The 20859-nt window shown below is 40.4% G+C and overlaps 1 protein-coding gene across 3 annotated transcripts; it reads right to left on the bottom strand.

Moving 5' to 3' along the window:
• Positions 1-1836: 1836 nt before the first annotated feature.
• Positions 1837-17378, bottom strand: znf740b (zinc finger protein 740b). Of its 3 annotated transcripts, none has more exons than XM_061903291.1 (7): positions 17243-17377; positions 8181-8331; positions 7806-8024; positions 6706-6819; positions 6409-6544; positions 6116-6234; positions 1837-3923 (listed from the first exon to the last, which is right to left on the bottom strand). In XM_061903291.1, the coding sequence occupies exons 2-7, from the start codon at positions 8223-8225 to the stop codon at positions 3756-3758; spliced, it is 801 nt and encodes a 266-aa protein (XP_061759275.1). In that variant the 5' UTR covers positions 8226-8331; positions 17243-17377; the 3' UTR covers positions 1837-3755. The 3 variants fall into 3 exon arrangements, with proteins under 3 accessions (XP_061759275.1, XP_061759276.1, XP_061759277.1); XM_061903292.1 differs by lacking the exon at positions 17243-17377 and adding an exon at positions 16883-17090; XM_061903293.1 differs by lacking the exon at positions 8181-8331 and having other exon boundaries at positions 17243-17378.
• Between the last annotated feature and the right edge of the window lie 3481 nt (positions 17379-20859).

Here is a 20859-nt window from a genome sequence, read left to right as displayed (position 1 = left end):
AACAAGCTACAGCAACACCTTAGTTACATAAATCACATAACAAAAAAATTGTAACTGCCAAAAAAGGAGAGGACTTGACCAAAAACCTCACCTTATGAAAATCACAAGTTTAGAACCTAGCTAGTGTTTTATGTTTGCTGGCTAGGTTAAAATTTCCATGCAATGATCTGCCAATGTGTTTACAGTTGACTAAGTTCCTCTATACGACAGAAGAGCTTTAGTATTAAAAACATTGCTGCAAAAGTATTTGTCTCCCAACTTTTAAACTAAACCTGGAGGCCATGCGTGGTGTCATTCGCGGGCCGGATTTGGCCCCATGGCCGCCGGTTTGTACTGGTCTATGTGGTCGGCGCACCACTGTCTCCACTCTGCTAAGATTTACTTGCCTTTGGTGGAATTTCTTTTTGAAGGGCCTATTTTTTACAGCTTTGACAGGAGAGGTGAGCAGGTAAGAGATTTGGCCATCAGTCTCAAGCAGCCGGCGCACAAGGCAGCACTCGTTCATTTTATCTCTGGACTGACTCCATGATCGGTCTGTCTTACTGAGATGATTTCAAACCTGGATGATTTCAGCACTTTGGGTATGAAGATGGAGTGTTATAACCTCCTTTCTGATATCCTCCCCATCTCCCTCACTTAAAGAGGTCCATTGTTAAGTGCCTGGGGCCTGTGGGTGCTGTAAATCAGACGGCCGAGGGAGGGGATGTCTCCCATGAGGGCGAGTGCGCACTCCCAGCAGTCTTTGGGCTGATCTCATGCAGCCTATCCTAATGCTTTAATTAAAGAACTGGTCAATAGCATTGAAGAGGGTGCTAAAGGCTATAAGCTGCACTTTAGTCTGCAGACTGATTAGTCCAAAAGACAGCATATACTTGAACAAATCATCTCCTCCATACAAAAATGTCATCCATACTTGGCCTATAAAGAAGATTCTGATTATTTGAGACACAAACTTTTTCAGAAAGAGTTTGTACTTGAGCTTGTTGGAATACAAACGGAACCTACTCCGGCTTCCTGCCACTTCCAAAGACATGCTTACCTGGGGATAGGTTGATTGGCCCTACTGTGTGAATGTTGTCTGTGTTGCCCCTGAGGTGGTGACTTGTCCAGCGTGTACCCCGCCTACCGCTCGAATGCAGCCGAGCTAGGCTCCAGCACACTCCGTGACCCCAAAAGAGACAAGCAGTAGGCCAAGGGTTTGATGGAACTTTGCAATAGGGACTGCGTTGACTTGTTTGCGTGGTATGTAAGGGTGACTTCATCATCATCATCATACAGAGTCTATGGGGAGTAGTGATCACCCTGCTCCACTGCCAAAGTACCATGTCTGTTTGTGTGCAATGGAGACACACGGACAGAAAACTAAGAGACAGCCCCCTCTGGTGACAGAACCAAGTTTTTGCTTTTACCGAGTTGAAACATCTTCAACACTCAAATACAACATAGGTTCAGCCCTTCCAGAAATACCTGCATGCAAGTATTAGCACGTTGATTTGGCAACATTTAATTGCAAAAAAAAAAGAAGCATAAAACTTAACAGACTAGTGTTTGTTTTATGCAAACCTTGTGTCTGTGAATAATGAATGACCAACATCATATACTTGTTATACAGATCCGTTTGCACAGCCGTTACAAGTCGTTTCTCATTTATATTAAACGTGTTACGAAGTGCAACATAAATGTTGAACAGTGGGCATTAAAATATTAATGAAGTGTGGAATTAACTGAAGGGCTGTTGTGTCACTGAATATCCGGAATATTCTACCCCTATAGGAAGATGTATCTTAAGATATACTGCAGAGTCCTTCTAAATTATTGAACATAGCGTGCACTCGCTACCAAAGGAATTAACATTTTATTCAGACTTAGGGCCCTGGACCTCCATGCACAATACAATATTATCAGCTATAAAATGTACTTTATTTCACCTTTGAAATAACTAATAAAGATGAAATCCAAACATGTATACAAATTAAAGAAAATATGAGAATTGAAAATGGCTGATGTACTAGAGGCAAGTAAGTGGTTTCTTCAAAATTTTTCCACTTAAAAGCTTTGTATTTTACAAGAAATCATCAAACTACATTTCATAACTTGGTAAATATTTAGTTTTTTGGAATGTAGGTCCCACAAATAAAGTTGTCTACATCTAACACAATTTAAATATACAGTATATATTAACTTAATAGCAGAGGGCACTGTCAATGATTGGGCTCCATCTCCTTTCATATCTTCTAAAGTAGCAACAGAACTAATGAAAAAACTATAAAACACTTTTGCAGTACTCTAGACAGGTAACGACAAAATTAAGTGTTCTACAGCCAAACTAATACTTCCGACAAGTGTTTGCAGATTAAGACATACACAGGTCCCTACAGAATGTCATCAATAAAAAACACATCTTCACTGAAGACGCCCAAGTGTTAAGTTGGAGACGAATTGACCATGGCACAGTATCTTCACATTCAATCATGTCAAGCCAATGCCCAGCTCGTTTCCAGCTTGTCTCTGACTAAAACTTAACTGTACTTTGGTTGTTTTGGTCCACTCCCAGAAAAAAAAGCTTCTGAAAAAAGGTCATATAACTGAGCAGGATATTTGATTTAAATAATAAAAATAATAAAGAGAAATCATCAACAACCTGGCCGAAGTCTGAAAGGACATTTGTCAATGCAGTTATACCACTAAAAAAGCAGAATAGCAATTAAAGCCAATAATTTCAATGGCCGTGTGTTAAAAAAACAAAACATAAGCTCAAGGGTTTTCACCAACTTTTTAACTGCAAGACACTTGACAACAATGGAGCAGTAAGTGTGTTTGCTGCATATTTAGATATAAGCTAGGTGAATAGTTAATGGGGGTGATGCTCTTACAGTTTAAAATGCACATTTTAATTACATTAGTCACACAAACCCTACAGCTGGGCTATTCAACTAAATAGTTGAACACATTTCCAGAAAACTAAAGACCAGGGGGCAAGACGTATTCTTATTGTGAGAACTAGTTGACTCTGCAGTGGACAATTGTTCTTGGCCTACTTATTTGTTCAGTTACACATTTCTGAGTAAAATAGTCCTGTTATTTAAAAAATACAAGTGTCCTCTGTAGTGGACACTTGGCTTTAGGATCTTAAAATGTCAATGCAAAGATGTGTCAATAGGTTAACACTAGTGAAGGTTCCTCTATACAACAGGAGCCCTGTTTCTAAAACTTTGTTGCAAAAATGTTTTTCTCCCAAGCTTTAAACTGAACTTGGGTGGCCGGTCTTGTGTCACTCCCGGGCCGCCAGTTGACTAGCACTGCCCTACAGTATTAGAAGGGTTGCTATTTACTAGAAACAAACTGTAGGTATTACCTCTATAGAGCTACAAATGTGTTGATTTCTAGGTTCAGCATGACAATTAGAGACATGCTGTCAGAAATATTCCCAATACATTTCATTAAACAACGCTATGAAAGTCTTCAGCGCCATCAGTTGTAAGTGCAAGGGTCATTCACTTATTGCCATCATATTGTGGACTCTTGCCTTTTGAGAGGTGGAGCTTTAGTCTTTCCCCTTTGACCTTGACAAGGAAGAACAGAAGATACCGATGGTACAAAAATCAAACTAAAAGGAGTCTGGTTGCACTAGCTATTAATATAAGCTAAGTTGTGTTAGCTTTCAGTGATGATGCACATCAGCGCAACCTACTGAGTCTTCAACTGTCTATTAAGTATTTTGGGGGTGTGGTGGGGACCGTGAAAGAATTTACGGGTCAGACAGTCAGGCGGTTGTTGGAAGGCTGTAGGGGGCTCCATGAGGCTGTGTGACCAGATGTGTCCTGCGAATATGCAGATGTACGACTGTCGCAACAATCATCTTTGCGGATACCGGCCGTGCACAAGCGACGGTGCCTCAGCAGCCTGTCTGTCCTTGAGAAGGTCTGCAGTAGATAATAGAAAGAAAGATTCAGTCGGAGTGGGACTTTAACATGCTACCTTTTCACGTTAAGGCACAGAAGAGACAAAGTAACACACATTACATGCACTGGCCACCATATTAGATAATTTTTATAGTATTTTTTACTAATATGACCTTTGAGCAAAGGTATTTTAGTATGTGTCTTATCCATTAGTGTACAGTATGTATGGGATATGTGCAATACTTTTAAATAATTGTTGAGATTTCCTGTCGATGTACTGTTTGCTGTCATTGTGGCTTTTAAGGCATTCAAGGATTTAAGGATCCTTGAAATGCCTCAACATTTATGTCACAGTAGCTGAGTCTAAGACAAATTGTGAGATAATGTCTATCTTACCCCTCACATTTAAATAACCATTTCTACTAGGGGTGTAACGACTACCTTTAACAATGATTCTTTTCGATATTTGTGGTCACTGATATGATTCAGAGATTATATTTTCTTGAGAACAATATGATCCAAAACAATTCAATAAGTTGAAATCGATTCAGTAACTTTTTATCCAAAAATATCAACCAGTGTGACTGTGAAGTAAATAATGAATCCCGGACACTGCGGGTAAAGTTTCCTATATTCCTGTTATTTTTTGTAAGAGAATTACGTACACATGAATTATGGATACAAACAAGCAAAAAGACAATTAATGGCTCATACATTTAAATTTTATTTGAATAAAGTGCAACCAACACTTTAGGTTGAATTAACAAGAGGAAATATGTTCGGCTCTTATTTTAAATATTCAACATTTTTTAAATAAAAGTACAGTAACCAACATTTTAAGAGTAGATTTACCTGCTAAATATAGTTCCCCGACCCAGCCATACAGTATGTGTTCCCCGCTCTGATGTTGCCACTGAAGAACAGCGTCCCAGGTGTGTGGAAGCATGTATGTATGCTCCCTCATTCTGCTGATGGTGTTGGCCCCTTGCTTCCTATTTTCCATAGCCTCATTTATCCATCTCTTCTATTTCTTTCTTTCTCATGACATGACTTCTCCTTGTGTTCCCGGAGTCGGTGCGTTGCAGTAATTTGCTCCGCTGTCACTTCCATTGTGTCAGCTACTTCTTCTGTGATTTAATGTTATGTTGCAGCTTTATCGTTGTGTTGTGTCGTTGGTATTTATTGTGGCTTTTGCAATCGTTCGTTAGCTGAAAGTTATGGTATTTTAATGCCCGGCAGTGAAGAAGAGAAACAGTCAGAGATACACTCTGAGACACCCAAACTCTCACGGTTCTAAGTTCATTAGTCTGCCGCACTGACACACGTTACACACCCCAGCTCCAACTCTTAAAGACACACATGTCACAGATATTACACTATTGTCTTGTTGCATTGGCGTTTGTTATGATTGTTCTCAACCCCTGTATATATCTGCCATTTTTGTTTTGATGACGCCACAGATGGGAAAATATACTTAACATCTAACATCTTTATTATTAAAAGTGCCAAACTTTATATAAAGTCTATGGTTTTTAAATCCGTTTTTTTCTAGTGTTAATAAAATCGATGATTCCTTTTTAAACGATCTTGGATCAATAATTATCCCTTGAAAGGCAAACTTGCAGAGCACTGATCAATATACTTGAAATTTAGGAATATAAATCAATCTATTGATGTATCGATCAATCGTTACACCCCTAATTACTACTACGGCATACTGAAGCAGGGTGGGATCCCCTACCTCCTATTAAGGCAGTGATAGATAACAATGGCACTCATACTGAATATTGACATTTCGGACACTATTTGAACATGCTCATCATGTGCACTCACTTAGGTTGAAACCATTTAGATATACAGTAGTAACTCAACTATGAGCTCATTAGGTTCTACTAAGTGAAACTCAACACACGTATCTCAAATCAGCATCGCCTATTGAGGCTCGCAACTGAAATGTATGCGCACAGCCTAAAGCTTAACAAAAAGCACAAAGACAGCTTGTATCTTAATATACTTCTATATGTATGTTGAATTATTGTTAAAGGCCAATAAATCAATACCACTATACAAGTCGTTTCCAATTGCTATAGTTTTTGCCCCTTAGAAAGATATAAAAAAAACTAGTCGCTGTGGAGAGTATAATCACTCGTGTGAGATACTGTGGATGGTGAAGATGTGATGGCTGGTGACTATAGAAAGCATGGGTGACAAACCTGATTGCAACGATCACACTGGTACGGCTTCTCGCCACTGTGTACCCTCTTGTGTCGGTCCAGGTGGTAACGCTGAATGAAGCGCATCTCGCAGCTGTCACAAGCATAAGGCTTTTCCCCTGTGAACATTCACAAGACAAAATGACTTGTATGTACTTGAACACCTCACATTATGCTCATTTCATCTCTTAAAATGTTTTTCTTCTATTACTTACTGTATTTGTTTTATTAATGGGGTGTCCAATAGAACCATCAGTGAAAAGAAGCAAAGGTATTAAATTGTGGCTCCCCACCTGTATGCGTAAGTATGTGTCGCTTAAGGTGGTAACTGCTCCGGAAAGCTCCATAGCAGTGGTCACAGATGAAGTTCTTCTGAACTTTCAAAGCACTGTCATCGTCGTCGTCCATGTCAAGTTGCTGCAATAAAGGCTATCGAGGACATGAAAAGTACATTTCTTCTGGCTGCAATCAAAGCTTTTGATGTCAATGTGCTCAGTTTGACTAACTCTGAGAAGTGAATTTATTATTATCCATAAAGTGTATATAATAGTATGGTGCATTATTGTCTATGTTTGAGGAGAAACACATACCCGCACTTCCTCCTTGACTTTGACAGACCCAGATTTTTTGTGCTTTTTCTTATGTTGCATATTCTTTCCATCCAAAATTCTTGAGGTGTGGTAATCTCCATCCTTTTGGATCAGCTTGGAGACAAAGTAAGATGTCAATTTTTTGGCGACTTTTAACAAGTACAGGGGTACCTCAGTTTTATTCAATATGGTAATCTGTTCCGAAAGGCCCGACAAAAACAGAGCAATTTTTTCAATCCAACTAATCTGTTCCTTACACCAAAAAGAAAAACACAACACATTTTATATAGAATAAATCTTGCCGTACTTTCATCTTTGATGGCAATAAAGCTTTCTATTCTATTCTGAAGAATTCTAGTTTACATGCAGAAAGCAATGCAAAATACATACAAATGACTGAAATGCATGAATGAATATTGAACATCAGTTTAACCTTTATTAAAGACGCTTGTGGGCAAAGACAGCGATGATTAGCAAGGGAAGTGAGGAAAGGAAAACCAAGCTGATACTACTTTCGTGTTTGAGTTTTTTCTTGAGTCCAAGAATGTTTCTCACTTATTTTATCATGGTGCTTGAGGTATATCCACAAATGCATGGTCAGCAACTCTGTGCACTGCTAACGCTACTTTATTTACATCAACTAATGCAATCACATGCATATGCTTCACAGCGCTTTACGGCACAACACGTCATACTATTATGACCCTAAAACCCAGCAGTATGCCACATCTTGCAACTTTCCTTGGGCCTATAATGGATTATTTTGCAACTACTCAATAAAAAAGCAGTCGCGAAATACTTCCTTTAGTGACTTCAATATGCGGATTTATATTTATGCAGACAGACTAATTTCTTAAATCCAATGTTTAATGGGCTACCAGAGATAATATGAAAACAGGAGCAAACTTTAGGCTTTGTTTTTGGAAAACTAAATAATACAAAATATGGGGTAGACGAAAACTGAGGTACCACTGTAGCACTGCATGATTTTCATTTACAAGGTATACACAATAATAGCAGAAAAGAAAAGGCCTAGCTTATTTTCAGGTCCGTACAAAACTGACTACAAAATCAGATTATTTAAAGCTTAGTTCTCTCACCAGTGGTGGACAGCTTCCTGCAGACAAATGGCCAATGTGTGCATGGGGACCTTGGTGTCCATGGTGGTTATGGCTATGGTGTGAATGGGTATGGTGGCTCTCGGAACTGGCCCTGTGCCCATGACCCATGTGTGACATCATCTTCTTCTGACCCGGAATGTTGTTGGCTTGCATCAGGGCCATGCTGGAAAACACCGCCTCACAGCCCAGCAACCCCGCCTATAAACACCAACAACAAATCACAGTAGGTTGTGGAGTGAATGAGTGGGAAAAGAGGGTGAAAAATGGAGGTACATGTGAAAGAACAATAGGCTTCAGGGCTGGGAACACAACTTTAAAAATCTTTAATCTACAGATGAAGAGACTTTCACTGACCCATTTCATTTGGCCTTGAACAGAGTTGTTTGAATGGTGTGTCATCGCCGTGCTTTGAATGTATGTGTATTTGAGGGGGTACAGAGCTGACTTCAGTCAGATGAGGATTAACAGAGGAGACCACACCCACCCAAATCATGAAGGCCAAAGCCTGAAAGTAGAAGCATGACAACATAAAGCTACATGCCTCATTCAGGAGCTGGAATCCCAGGTGTATTCTAGTTCATCTAATATCTCATCAATCAAGGGCATACAACAGGTTAGGGATTCAGGTGTAGCACTATAATATATGCATTTTATCCACCGGTTATTGGGTCAGCCTCAATGTTTTATTGTACATTATATGATTGGATGGCCACCAGAAAATAACAACAAAAAAAGAAACAGATAGGGGAATTGAATGATTAAATACAAGGATGCGTCATTGTAGCATTGATAACACTTGTGTGAGAGAAATATTGCAGTCATGAAGCAAGCTTCAAAATACATATTTTATTTGCTGCTTTATTTTAATGATTGCAAAAACTATTTTAAAGTAGATGATGAGGTGGCGACTTCTCCAGGCTGTACCCCGCCTTCCGCCCGATTGTAGCTGAGATAGGCGCCAGCGCCCCCCGCGACCCCGAAAGGGAATACGGGGTAGAAAATGGATGGATGGATGGGTTTATTTAATTTCTGTGTTCAGTACTGTGAATTAAAATGCTATTCAAGTCATGTCATGTTAAAAGTATTTATAATAAGCAGTACCAAAAAACGTGTCTGCAACTTTGCTGCAATTTAATAAAATAAACAAGTGTTCTTTGTCCAGACAGAACACACAAGGGCATAGTATTTAATACAAACTTACACAGGAAGTACACAGGTAACAGAAGTTTTCTGAAATACAAAATGTGTTTTGAACAAAAACACTGAACTGTTTATCCAGAAGAGGGCTCTCTCACCCTAGAATGCTCCACAATCTGAACATTTACATTACATCTTCACATTCCTGTTCCCTTTTCAACTGTAATGTTAATTTTTCATCATGCATGTAGTAGTTACATTCTAAACCTGGGACTAGTCTATATATATACACATACATACATACATACATACATACATACATACATACATATACTCCTCTTGAGTTTCCAATTATTTCTGCAACTCTTTTTTTGTGATAGAGTGATTGGAGCACATACTTGTTTGTCACAAAAAACATTCATGAAGTTTGGCTCTTTTATGTATGTATTATGGGTCTACTGAAAATGTGACCAAATCTGCTGGATCAAAAGTATACATACAGCAATGTTAATATTTGGTTACATGTCCCTTGGCAAGTTTCACTGCAATAAGAGGCTTTTTGTAGCCATCCACAAGCTTCTGGTAGAATTTTTGACCACTCCTCTAGAGAAAATTGGTGCAGTTCTGCTACATTTGTTGGTTTTCTGACATGGACTTGTTTCTTCAGCATTGTCCACATGTTCTCAATGGAGTTTAAGTCAGGACTTTGGGAAGGCCAATCAAAAACCATAATTCCAGCCTAATTTAGCCATTCCTTTGCCACTTTTGACGTGTGTTTGGGGTTATTGTCCTGTAGGAACACCCAACTGCACCCAAGAAGTGAAGTAGTGAAGTATATTTATATAGAGCTTTTCTCAAGTGACTCAAAGCGCTTTACATAGTGACACCCAATCTCTAAATTACATTTAAACCAGTGTGGGTGGCACTGGGAGCAGGTGGGTAAAGTGTCTTGCCCAAGGACACAACGGCAGTGACTAGGATGGCACAAGCGGGAATCGTACCTGCAACCCTCAAGTTGCTGGCACAGCCACTCTACCAACCGAGCTATGCCGACCCAAGACCCAACCTCTGGTCTGATGATTTTAGGTTGTCCTGAAGAATTTGGAGGTAATCCTGCTTTTTCATTGTCCCATATACTCCCTGTAAAGCACCAGTTCCATCCATCCATTTTCTACTGCTTGTCCCTTTCGAGGCTGCAGAGGGTGCTGGAGCCTATCTCAGCTGCATTCAGGCGGAAGGCGGTGTACACCCTGGACAAGTCGCCACCTCAGCACAGGGCCAAAACAGACAACATTCATATTCACATTCACACACTAGGGCCAATTTAGCGTTGCCAATCAACCTATCCCAAGGTGCATGTTTTTGGAGGTGGGAGGATGCCTAAGTACCCGGAGGGAACTCACGTAGTCACGGGGAGAACATGAAAACTCCACACAGAAAGATCCCGAGCCCGGGAGGGAATTCAGGACTACTTAGGACCTCGTATTGTGAGGCACATTTACTAGCCTGGCAGCAAAACAGGCCTAGAGCATAATACCACTACACCATGCTTCACGGTAGACATGGTGCTCTTGGGATTTAAGGCCTCACCTTTTCTCCTCTAAACATATTGCTGGGCGTTGTGGCCAAACAGCTAAATTTTTGTTTCATCTGACATCACATGGACAAAGATAAGACCTTCAGGAGGAAAGTTATGTGGTCAACATTGCTTTATTTATACTTTTGACCGTGCAGATTTGGTCACATTTTCAGTAGACCTATAATAAATTGATAAAAGAACCAAATATCATGGATGTTTTTTGTGACAAACTAGTATAGTGGGGCAAAAAAGTATTTAGTCAGCCACTAATTGTGCAAGTTCTCCCACTTAAAATGATGACAGAGGTCTGTAATTTTCATCATAGGTACACTTCAACTGTGAGAGACAGAATGTGAAAAAAAAAATCCAGGAATTCACATTTTAGGAATTTTAAAGAATGTATTTGTAAATTATGGTGGGAAATAAGTATTTGGTCAACCATTCAAAGCTCTCACTGATGGAAGGAGGTTTTGGCTCAAAATCTCACGATACATGGACCCATTCATTCTTTCCTTAACACGGATCAATCAATCGTCCTGTCCCCTTAGCAGAAAAACAGCCCCAAATCATGATGTTTCCACCCCCATGCTTCACAGTAGGTATGGTGTTCTTGGGATGCAACTCAATATTCTTCTTCCTCCAAACACGGTGAGTTGAGTTTATACCAAAATGTTCTATTTTGGTTTCATCTGACCACATGACATTCTCCCAATCCTCTGCTGTATCATCCATGTGCTCTCTGGCAAACATCAGACGGGCCTGGACATGCACTGGCTTAAGCAGGGGGACACGTCTGGCACTGCAGGATTTGATTCCCTGTTGGCGTAGTGTGTTACTGATGGTAACCTTTGTTACTTTGGTCCCAGCTCTCTGCAGGTCATTTACCAGGTCCCCCGTGTGGTTCTGGGATTTTTGCTCACCGTTTTCATGATCATTTTGACCCCACGGGATGAAATCTTGCATGGAGCCCCAGGTCAAGGGAGATTATCGGTGGTCTTGTATGTCTTCCATTTTCTGATGATTGCTCCCACAGTTGATTTTTTCACACCAAGCTGCTTGCCTATTGTAGATTCACTCTTCCCAGTCTGGTGCAGGTCTACAATTTATTTCCTGGTGTCCTTCGACAGCTCTTTGGACTTGGCCATAGTGGAGTTTTGAGTCTGACTGTTTGAGGCTGTGGACAGGTGTCTTTTATACAGATAATGAGTTCAAACAAGTGCCAATAATACAGGTAACGAGTAGAGGACAGAAGAGCTTCTTAAAGAAGAAGTTACAGGTCTGTGAGAGCCAGAGATCTTCCTTGTTTGAAGTGACCAAATACTTATTTTCCACCATAATATACAAATAAATTCTTTAAAATTCCTCCAATATGAATTCCTGGATTTTTTTCACATTCTGTCTCCCACAGTTGAAGTGTACCTATGATGAAAATTACAGACCTCTGTCATCATTTTAAGTGAGGGAACTTGCACAATCGGTGGCTGACTAAATACTTTTTGCCCCACCGTATGTGCTCCAATCACTCTAACACAAAAAAAGAGATGCAGAAATAATTGGAAACTCAAGACAGCCATGACATTATGTTCTTTAAAGGCCTACTGAAACCCACTAATACCGACCACGCAGTCTGATAGTTTATACATCAATGATGAAATATTAACATTGCAACACATGCCAATACGGCCGGTTTAGTTTACTAAATTGCAATTTAAAATTTCCCGCTGAGTTTCTTGTTGAAAACGTCGCGGAATGATGACGCGTGCGCGTGACGTCACGGACTGTCAGGACATATTAGCGCAGCACCATTTGCAGCTAAAAGTCTTTTCTTTTCATCGCGCATTTAAACAGTATTCTGGACATCTGTGTTGCTGAATCTTTTGCAATTTGTTCAATTAATAATGGAGACGTCAAAGTAGAAAGATGGAGTTGGAAAGCTTTAGCCTTTAGCAACACAAACACACAGTGATTCCTTGTTTAAAACTTCCGGAGGTGAAGCTTTACTATGGATCAGAGCGGTCAAGCGAACATGGTTCCCGACCACTTGTCAACCGGCAGGTTTCGGTGAGAAAATTGTGGTAAAAAGTCGCCTCTTACCGGAGATCAGCTGAGCTTGCGCCATCCATGCAGCTGACGTCGACTTCCCTCAGAGACTGGCCTCAAGACACCCGTGGACACACCCCTCCGACTATCAGGTACTATTTAATCTCACTAAAACACTAGCAACCAAATAGAAAGATAGGGGATTTCCCAGAATTATCCTAGTAAATGTGTCTAAAAACATCTTAATCAGTCCCAATGCAATCGCCTTTTTTTTTTTTTACTTTATTTCTTTTTTTTTCTAGTCCTTCGCTATCAATATCATCATCCACAACTCTTTCATCCTTGCTCAAATTAATGGGGAAATTGTTGTTTTCTCGGTCCGAATAGCTCTTGCTGATTGAGGCTCCCATTATAAACAATGTGAGGACGTGAGGAGCCCTCACCCTTGTGACGTCATCGTCTGCGACTTCCGGTAAAGGCAAGGCTTTTTTATCAGCACCAAAAGTTGCGAACTTTATCGTCGAAGTTCTCTACTAAATCCTTTCATCAAAAATATGGCAATATCGCAAAATGATCAAGTATGACACATAGAATGGACCTGCTATTCCCGTTTAAACAAGAAAATCTCATTTCAGTAGGCCTTTAAAAGTGTATGTAAACTTCTGACCTTGAATCTGTGTGTGTGTATGTATGTGTATATATATATATATATATATATATACACACACACATCTTTATATACAATCGTATGTGTACGTACGTATGTACACACACACACACACACACACATATATATATATATATATATATGGGGACGGCGTGGCGAAGTTGGTAGAGTGGCTGTGCCATCAATCTGAGGGTTAATGGTTCAATCCCCACCTTCTATCATCCTAGCCACGTCAGTTGTGTCCTCGGGCAAGACACTTCACCCTTGCTCCTGATGGGTCCTGGTGAGCGCCTTGCATGGCAGCTCCCACCGTCAGTGTGTGAATGTGTGTGTGAATGGGCGAATGTGGAAATACTGTCGAAGCGCTTCCGCTCCTTAAAAAGGGGTAGAAAAGCGCTATACCTGTACAGCCCATTTACCAGTTTATACATATATGCACATACATACACACACACACACACACACACACACATATGTATGTATATATATATATATATATATATATATATATATATATATATATATATATAGTGAAGAAAATAAGTATTTGAACACCCTGCTATTTTGCAAGTTTTCCCACTTAGAAAACATGGAGGGTTCTGAAATTTTCATGGTAGGTGCATGTCCACTGTATGAGAGATAACCTAAAAAGAAAAATCCAGAAATAACAATCTTTGATTTTTAAAAATGTATTTGTGTAAAAAAGCTGAAAATAAGTATTTGAACACCAACATTAATATTTGGTAGAGTAGCCTTTGTTTGCAATTACAGAGGTCAAACGTTTCCTGTAGCTCTTCACCAGGTTTGCACAGACTGCAGGAGGGATTTTGGCCCACTCCTCCACACAGATCTTCTCTAGATAAGTCAGGATTCTAGGCTGTCACTGAGTAACACAGACTTTCAGCTCCCTCCAAAGATTTTCAATTGGATTTAGGTCTGGAGACAGGCTAGGCCACTCCAGAACCTTGATATGGTTCTAACGAAGCCACTTCTTGGTTTTCCTGGCTGTGTGCTATGAGTCATTGTCATGTTTGAAGATCCAGCCACGACTCATCTTCAATGATATGACTGAGGGAAGGAGGTTTTTGGCAGAAATCTCACAATACATGGCTGCAGTTATCCTCTCCTTAAAACGGTACAGTCGTCCTGTCACATGAGCAGAAAAACACCCCCAAAGCATAATGCTACCACCCCCATGCTTCACAGTAGGGATGGTGTTCTTGGGATGGTACGCATCATTCTTCTTCCTCCAAACATGCATAGTGGAATTATGACCAAAAAGGTCAATTTTGGTCACATCTGTCCACAAAACTTTCTCCCATGACTCCTCTGGATCATCCAAATGGTCATTGGCAAACTTAAAACGGGCCTTAATATGTGCTGGTGTAAGCAGGGGAACCTCCCGTGCCATGCATGATTTCAAACCATGACGTCTTAGTGTATTACCAACAGTGACCATGGAAACAGTGGTCCCAGCTCTTTTCAGGTCATTGACCAAGTCCTGCCGTGTAGTCCTGGGCTGATTCCTCACCTTTCTTAGCATCATTGAGACCCCAGGAGGTGATGTATTGCATGGGGCTCCACTTCGATTGAGATTGACTGTCATGTTTAGCTTCTTCCATTTTCTAATGATTGCTCCAACAGTGGACCTTTTTTCACCAAGCTGCTTGGCAATTTCTCCGTAGCCATTTCCATCCTTGTGGAGTTGTACAATTTTGTCTCTGGTGTCTTTGGACAGCTCTTTAACCTTAGCCATGCTGAATGTTTGGGTCTTACTGATTGTATGGGGTGGACAGGTGTCTTTATGCAGCTAACAACCCCACACAGGTGCATCTGATTCAGGATAATACAGTGGAGAGGAGGAGGACTTTTAAAGGCGGACTAACAGGTCTTTGAGGGTCAGAATTCTAGCTGATAGACAGGTGTTCAAATACTTATTTTCAGCTGTATCGCACGAATACATTGTTAAAAAAATCATAGATTGTGATTTTGGGATTTTTCTTTTTAAGTTATCTCTTATACAGTGGACATGCACCTACCGTGAAAATTTCAGACCCCTCCATAATTTTTAAGTCGGAGAACTTGCAAAATAGCAGGGTGTTCAAATACTTATTTTCTTCACTGTAAGTATATATATATATATATATATATATATATATATATATATATATACAGTGGGGCAAAAAAGTATTAGGTCAGCCACCGATTGTGCAAGTTCTCCCACTTAAAATGATGACAGAGGTCTGTAAATTTAATCATCGGTAAACTTCAACTGTGAGAGACAGAATGTGAAAAAAATCCAGGAATACACATTGTAGGAATTTTAAATAATTTATTTGTAAATTATGGTGGAAAATAAGTATTTGGTCACTTCAAACAAGGAAGATCTCTGGTTCTCACAGACCTGTAACTTCTTCTTTAAGAAGCTCTTCTGTCCTCCACTCGTTACCTGTATTAATGGCACTTGTTTGAACTCGTTATATGTATAAAAGACACCTGTCCACAGCCTCAAACAGTCAGACTCCAAACTCCACTATGGCCAAGACCAAAGAGCTGTCGAAGGACACCAGGAAACAAATTGTAGACCTGCACCAGACTGGGAAGAGTGAATCTACAATAGGCAAGCAGCTTGGTGTGAAAAAATCAACTGTGGGAGCAATTTTCAGAAAATGGAAGACATACAAGACCACCGATAATCTCCCTTGATCTGGGGCTCCACGCAAGATCTCATCCCGTGGGGTCAAAATGATCATGAGAACGGTGAGCAAAAATCCCAGAACCACACGGGGGACCTGGTGAATGACCTGCAGAGAGCTGGGACCAAAGTAACAAAGGTTACCATCAGTAACACACTACGCCGACAAGGAATCAAATCCTGCAGTGCCAGACGTGTCCCCCTGCTTAAACCAGTGCATGTCCAGGCCCATCTGAAGTTTGCCAGAGAGCACATGGATGATACAGCAGAGGATTGGGAGAATGCCATGTGGTCAGATGAAACCAAAATAGAACGTTTTGGTATAAACTCAACTCGTCGTGTTTGGAGGAAGAAGAATACTGAGTTGCATCCCAAGAACACCATACCTACTGTGAAGCATGGGGTGGAAACATCATGCTTTGGGGATGTTTTTCTGCTAAGGGGATAGGACGATTGATCCGTGTTAAGGAAAGAATGAATGGGGCCATGTATCGTGAGATTTTGAGCCAAAACCTCCTTCCATCAGTGAGAGCTTTGAATGGTTGACCAAATACTTATTTTCCAACATAATTTACAAATTCTTTAAAATTCCTGCAATGTTCCTGGATTTTTTTTCACATTCTGTCTCTCACAGTTGAAGTGTACCTATGATGAAAATTACAGACCTGTGTCATTTTAAGTGGGAGAACTTGCAAAATCGGTGACTGACTAAATACTTTTTTGCCCCACTGTATACAGTATACACACACACATGTACTTCGGTACCAATGATTAAGAAAACAGTAAAGCGTCCCTCAAAGGCCGATTCCTTACAAGGACAAGCGGTAGGAAATGGATGGATATTTCGTTCAGCTTCTAGCCTTGGTTATAATTAAGGGTCACATTCGTTTAAAGGTGACTCCTTTACAACTGTGCAAGTTTGCTAGCTTCCAACTTACCCGAAAACTGGCTGGCTTTTACTCTTTTACCGTCAAGAGGAACTGTGTACAAAAAGACTGGAGATTACGTTCCCGGTCGTCAGTTGTTATTTTTGCAGAATTTTGACACAGTGTAGAAAAAGACGGAGTGCGCGCTAAGTGAAAGAGACAAGGCTAACGGCTAATATGCTAGCCAGTTGCTGGGTTTGGGGGCTCCTCGCGCAGGACCCCCAACCCCCGCCCCAGACAACACAACAACAGCCAGGCAGGGCGTGCGGCCAACAACATAACACATCCATCTATGCTAGAGCCTTCCAACAGCCTCTTATTGAAACAATTATACGAATGGGCGGTAACTGTACATAGGTAGCGACTTCTTACCTTTTAATTCTGACAATTGTGTGGATGAATGCTTGCCGGAGTTCTATTTCTTGCTCAGTTTACAAACAGACAGGAAAAGCTACCGGAAGTGTTCCCCCGAGGCTCGTTGTGATTGGTTAAAAGCCCATCCACGTGATTGAATCGAATGACCTATATTTGCGGCCATGTTTTTTTACTGAGGAGCTGGTGCAGTACAAAATCATCGGAGAATGCCTTGACAAAGAAGGTGGTTCTGATTTTACTGTGTAAATTTAATCAAGACTTGGAGAATGCCTTAAAACTGTTACGTGTTTTAGGAAAATTCCACATCCCTAAATCCATAGCCATGTCATGCAAACTATTTTTGGGGGTTTTATTCTGAAAGGAAAAACATGTATAATTCACTAATGGCAAAGTAATACAACATGGTAATAATAATCTTCCATGTTTTAAAACCGATAACCATAAAAGAAAATATAATGTCTATTTTTTGATACTTGTAATTGATTTTTAAAGATGTCCTGTTAACCATTGTGTCTTAGACTCAAGGGTTAACTGGGGATCTTTATGTGCTCGACGCCTCAATCATTGGTATGTGTTCATCTACAAAACCATCCTGGGTATCACTCCTTCTTATCTATCTTGTCTTTTAACAAAAAAACAAGGAAGTCACAATCTGCGTTAAATTAATGTTCTTCAATTTGTCATCCCCAAAGTAAGAACTGAACTGGGCAAGAAAGCATTTAGGTTTTCATCACCGAAGGCTTGGAATAACCTACAATCCAATCTTCAACTTCAAACCCTTGTTACATTAAATGAGTTTAAAGCTTCTGTGAAAGGATTGCAGTCTACCTTGTCTCAGGGGCGGTTCTAGGCATGGTTATATGAGGGGGCAGTCAGAAATGTGAAGGGGGCATCATGTGTACACATCAGGCTCCAGCACTTTTTTTCTGTGCTTATAGTAACGATGATTTCTTCATTGAAATGGGTCTTTAGCTATGTGTCCAACCCCAGCCTGGAGTAGTGGATTGCACTTTGTCAGGCCTCTACCTTCAGACCTGTCCAACTTGGGTGTCCCACCTGAAGACTAAGCTCCTGCTGGTATAGCTCTTACAGTCACTGAGGCACGCAAACCCCCTGACCACAATAAGGTGGCAATCCCTCAGGGGAGGCAACATTAACAGCGCTGCCATATTTCCGACAGGGGAAACAGAAGCAGGCGTCTCGCACCACAGAATACTCTAGCCATGGTCGTGTGCGGTACCAGGCAGGATTGAATGATCTTAATGTTGTACCAAATGCACGCTTTGGGTAGCCACCCAGTATTGGCTGAGATGGTGCGTTGCCATTTAAGTCACTGGGTAGCTGAGCAGGCTGCTTTGGGGGAGCGCTTGTTGGGGGGACGGAGGGAGCTGGTGCAGGAGAAACAGTGCTTGCTGGTGTTAAAGGTGCAGTATTGCTAGCTGCTGTCCCTGATGTTCTCGCAGTAGCATCATTTCTACTACTACATGCAGGAGCAGGACTAGACTTTTTAAATGCTCTAAAAAATGGATGCATTACAGAGTATTAACTTTCTCTTTGTGAGCTGCTGGAAGCTGGAGCAGAAAATAAGTAAGCTTGAACAACAACAGAAAAAACCTGCTGTGATTACATGAAGAAAAACAACAACAGTACAGGACTACAGCCTGGGGCGGGGCTTTACGTAGGGGTCTGTCAGACACAGGTCACTTGTCTTCAGTTTGTCACATGCAGTGGACGTGGGCACTCATCTGGGCACAAAATTAATTCACTCCAATGTATGTGTGTTGCCCACTAGCTTGTAAATTGATGAAAATGGCAGTGTTTTTGTTTTTAGGTGTCTTGGTCGTATCAAATGAAACTTATAATTTGTTTATTACAAAATGCAGATTGAAACATTAAAGGTTGACTATGTAGAATTACAAGAAAAACAACAGAAAAATAATTCCAACAGTCGATTGCCAGACCGTTGCTAAGTAAAACGGGCCGTTGCTAGGGACTCCGCTCTGAACAGAGGACAGCAGAGGACTGCTAAGCAGGATATATACCTTATGTTTCATTTTTACCCTCATTAACAGCATAATAAATGACTTGTAGCTTGTTACAGGGACAGTGGAGGCTCTCTGCCTTCCAAACCACTGCTCCTCAGAGCCTCCGCTGTCACTGCTCTCGTCAAGTTGTAAAAAAAAAAAATAAAAAAAAAAGGAACTCCGTAGCACCGAAAGTCTGCGACGATAAACGTGTTTATGACAGATAAACCACACACAAGTACACCCATCCTAACAAGTATATGATAAATGTAGACAACTTTTCCTTTTCTTTTACTTTCATACTGCAACAGTGATTGGATGTTTACTGAGGGCTGAGGGGTGTGTGCGCCTGTGCGGGTGTGTGTGTGCTGCACAGCCTGTGGAATGTTGAATACACGCATAGCGGAGGGAGGGATGAGAGGGAAGCCGACACTATATCGTGTGTGTCCCTTTTTCGGCGGATTTTTCCGCTAGTGCAGATAATTTTGTCAACTTGTAATGTAGTAATTTTGTGAGTTTATTAAAATTTGCTTTCTCAAATTTTGATTTGAGGGGGCAAAACATTTATTTAAGGGGGCTCTGCCCCCTCTTGCCCCTGCGTAGAGCCGGCCATGCCTTGTCTGTATGCACATGTGTGATGTGAGCAAGTTTTAATGTTGTAAATGTGAGGTTTTATGTGTTGTTTACTGTTTCTTGGCCAGGTCTCCCTTGGAAAAGACATATTTGATCTCAATGGGATTTTACCTGGTTAAATAAAGGCTAAATAAAAATAATTTTTTGTTTTAATCTTCAAATGCACATGTTTATATTTTTGTGTTACACTTGTTAACGTACAAAATACATGGATATTGTTATTTTTATTGTAAAATGCATGAATTGAGTTAAAGTTAAAGTACCCATGATTTTCACACAAACACAATATTATTCTCTGCATTTGACCCATCACCCTTGATCACTTCCTGGGAGGTGAGGGGAGCAGTGAGCAGCAGTGGTGGCCACGCCCAAGAATAATTTTTGGTCATTCAACCCCCAATTCCAACCCTTGATGCTGAGTGCCAAGCAGGAAGGTAATGTGTCCTATTTTCATAGTCTTTGGTATGACTCGGCCAGGATTTGAACTCAACCCACCGATCTCAGGGCGTACACTCTAACCACTTTATTTATTCATTTATATATATATATATATATATATATATATATATATATATATATATATATATATATATATATATATAGGGGCTGGCCAACGATTAAAAATTTTAATCGAAGTTAATCGCACTTTTCTCTGATTAATCGCGATTAACTGCATTGTATACGCAAAGCCCAATAATGAATTCAAAAGTAGTGTGTAGTGCACCTTTATTGGAATATTCTCCCACATGAACAAAAGCGCCAAAACATTTGTTGTGCAAACACAATTCAAATCAGTCCTTGTTAAACAGTAGCAGTTAAATAGCATATTTTATGAAAATCAACTCAAAAAATGTAAATACAAACATTTAAGCTTATTTCCACTGCCAGGGTATTTAAGTTATCCTGTTTGTTATGGAAAATAAATATAATCTACATACAAATCTGAGCCACAATCAT

This window comes from Nerophis ophidion, linkage group LG06 (assembly GCF_033978795.1).
Source record: "Nerophis ophidion isolate RoL-2023_Sa linkage group LG06, RoL_Noph_v1.0, whole genome shotgun sequence".
NCBI lineage: Eukaryota > Metazoa > Chordata > Actinopteri > Syngnathiformes > Syngnathidae > Nerophis > Nerophis ophidion.
This window is presented reverse-complemented; position numbering and strand designations above follow the sequence as displayed.

Bases quoted from the DNA above. Each gene is read 5' to 3' on its own strand.
- znf740b (XM_061903291.1), bottom strand. From the start codon at position 8,225: ATGACACACCATTCAAACAACTCTGTTCAAGGCCAAATGAAATGG. The intron at 8,025-8,180 runs GTCAGTGAAAGT...TGGTGTTTATAG, and splicing joins TTCAAGGCCAAATGAAATGG to GCGGGGTTGCTGGGCTGTGA. The intron at 6,820-7,805 runs GTGAGAGAACTA...TTTGTCTCCAAG, and splicing joins CAGGAAGCTGTCCACCACTG to CTGATCCAAAAGGATGGAGA.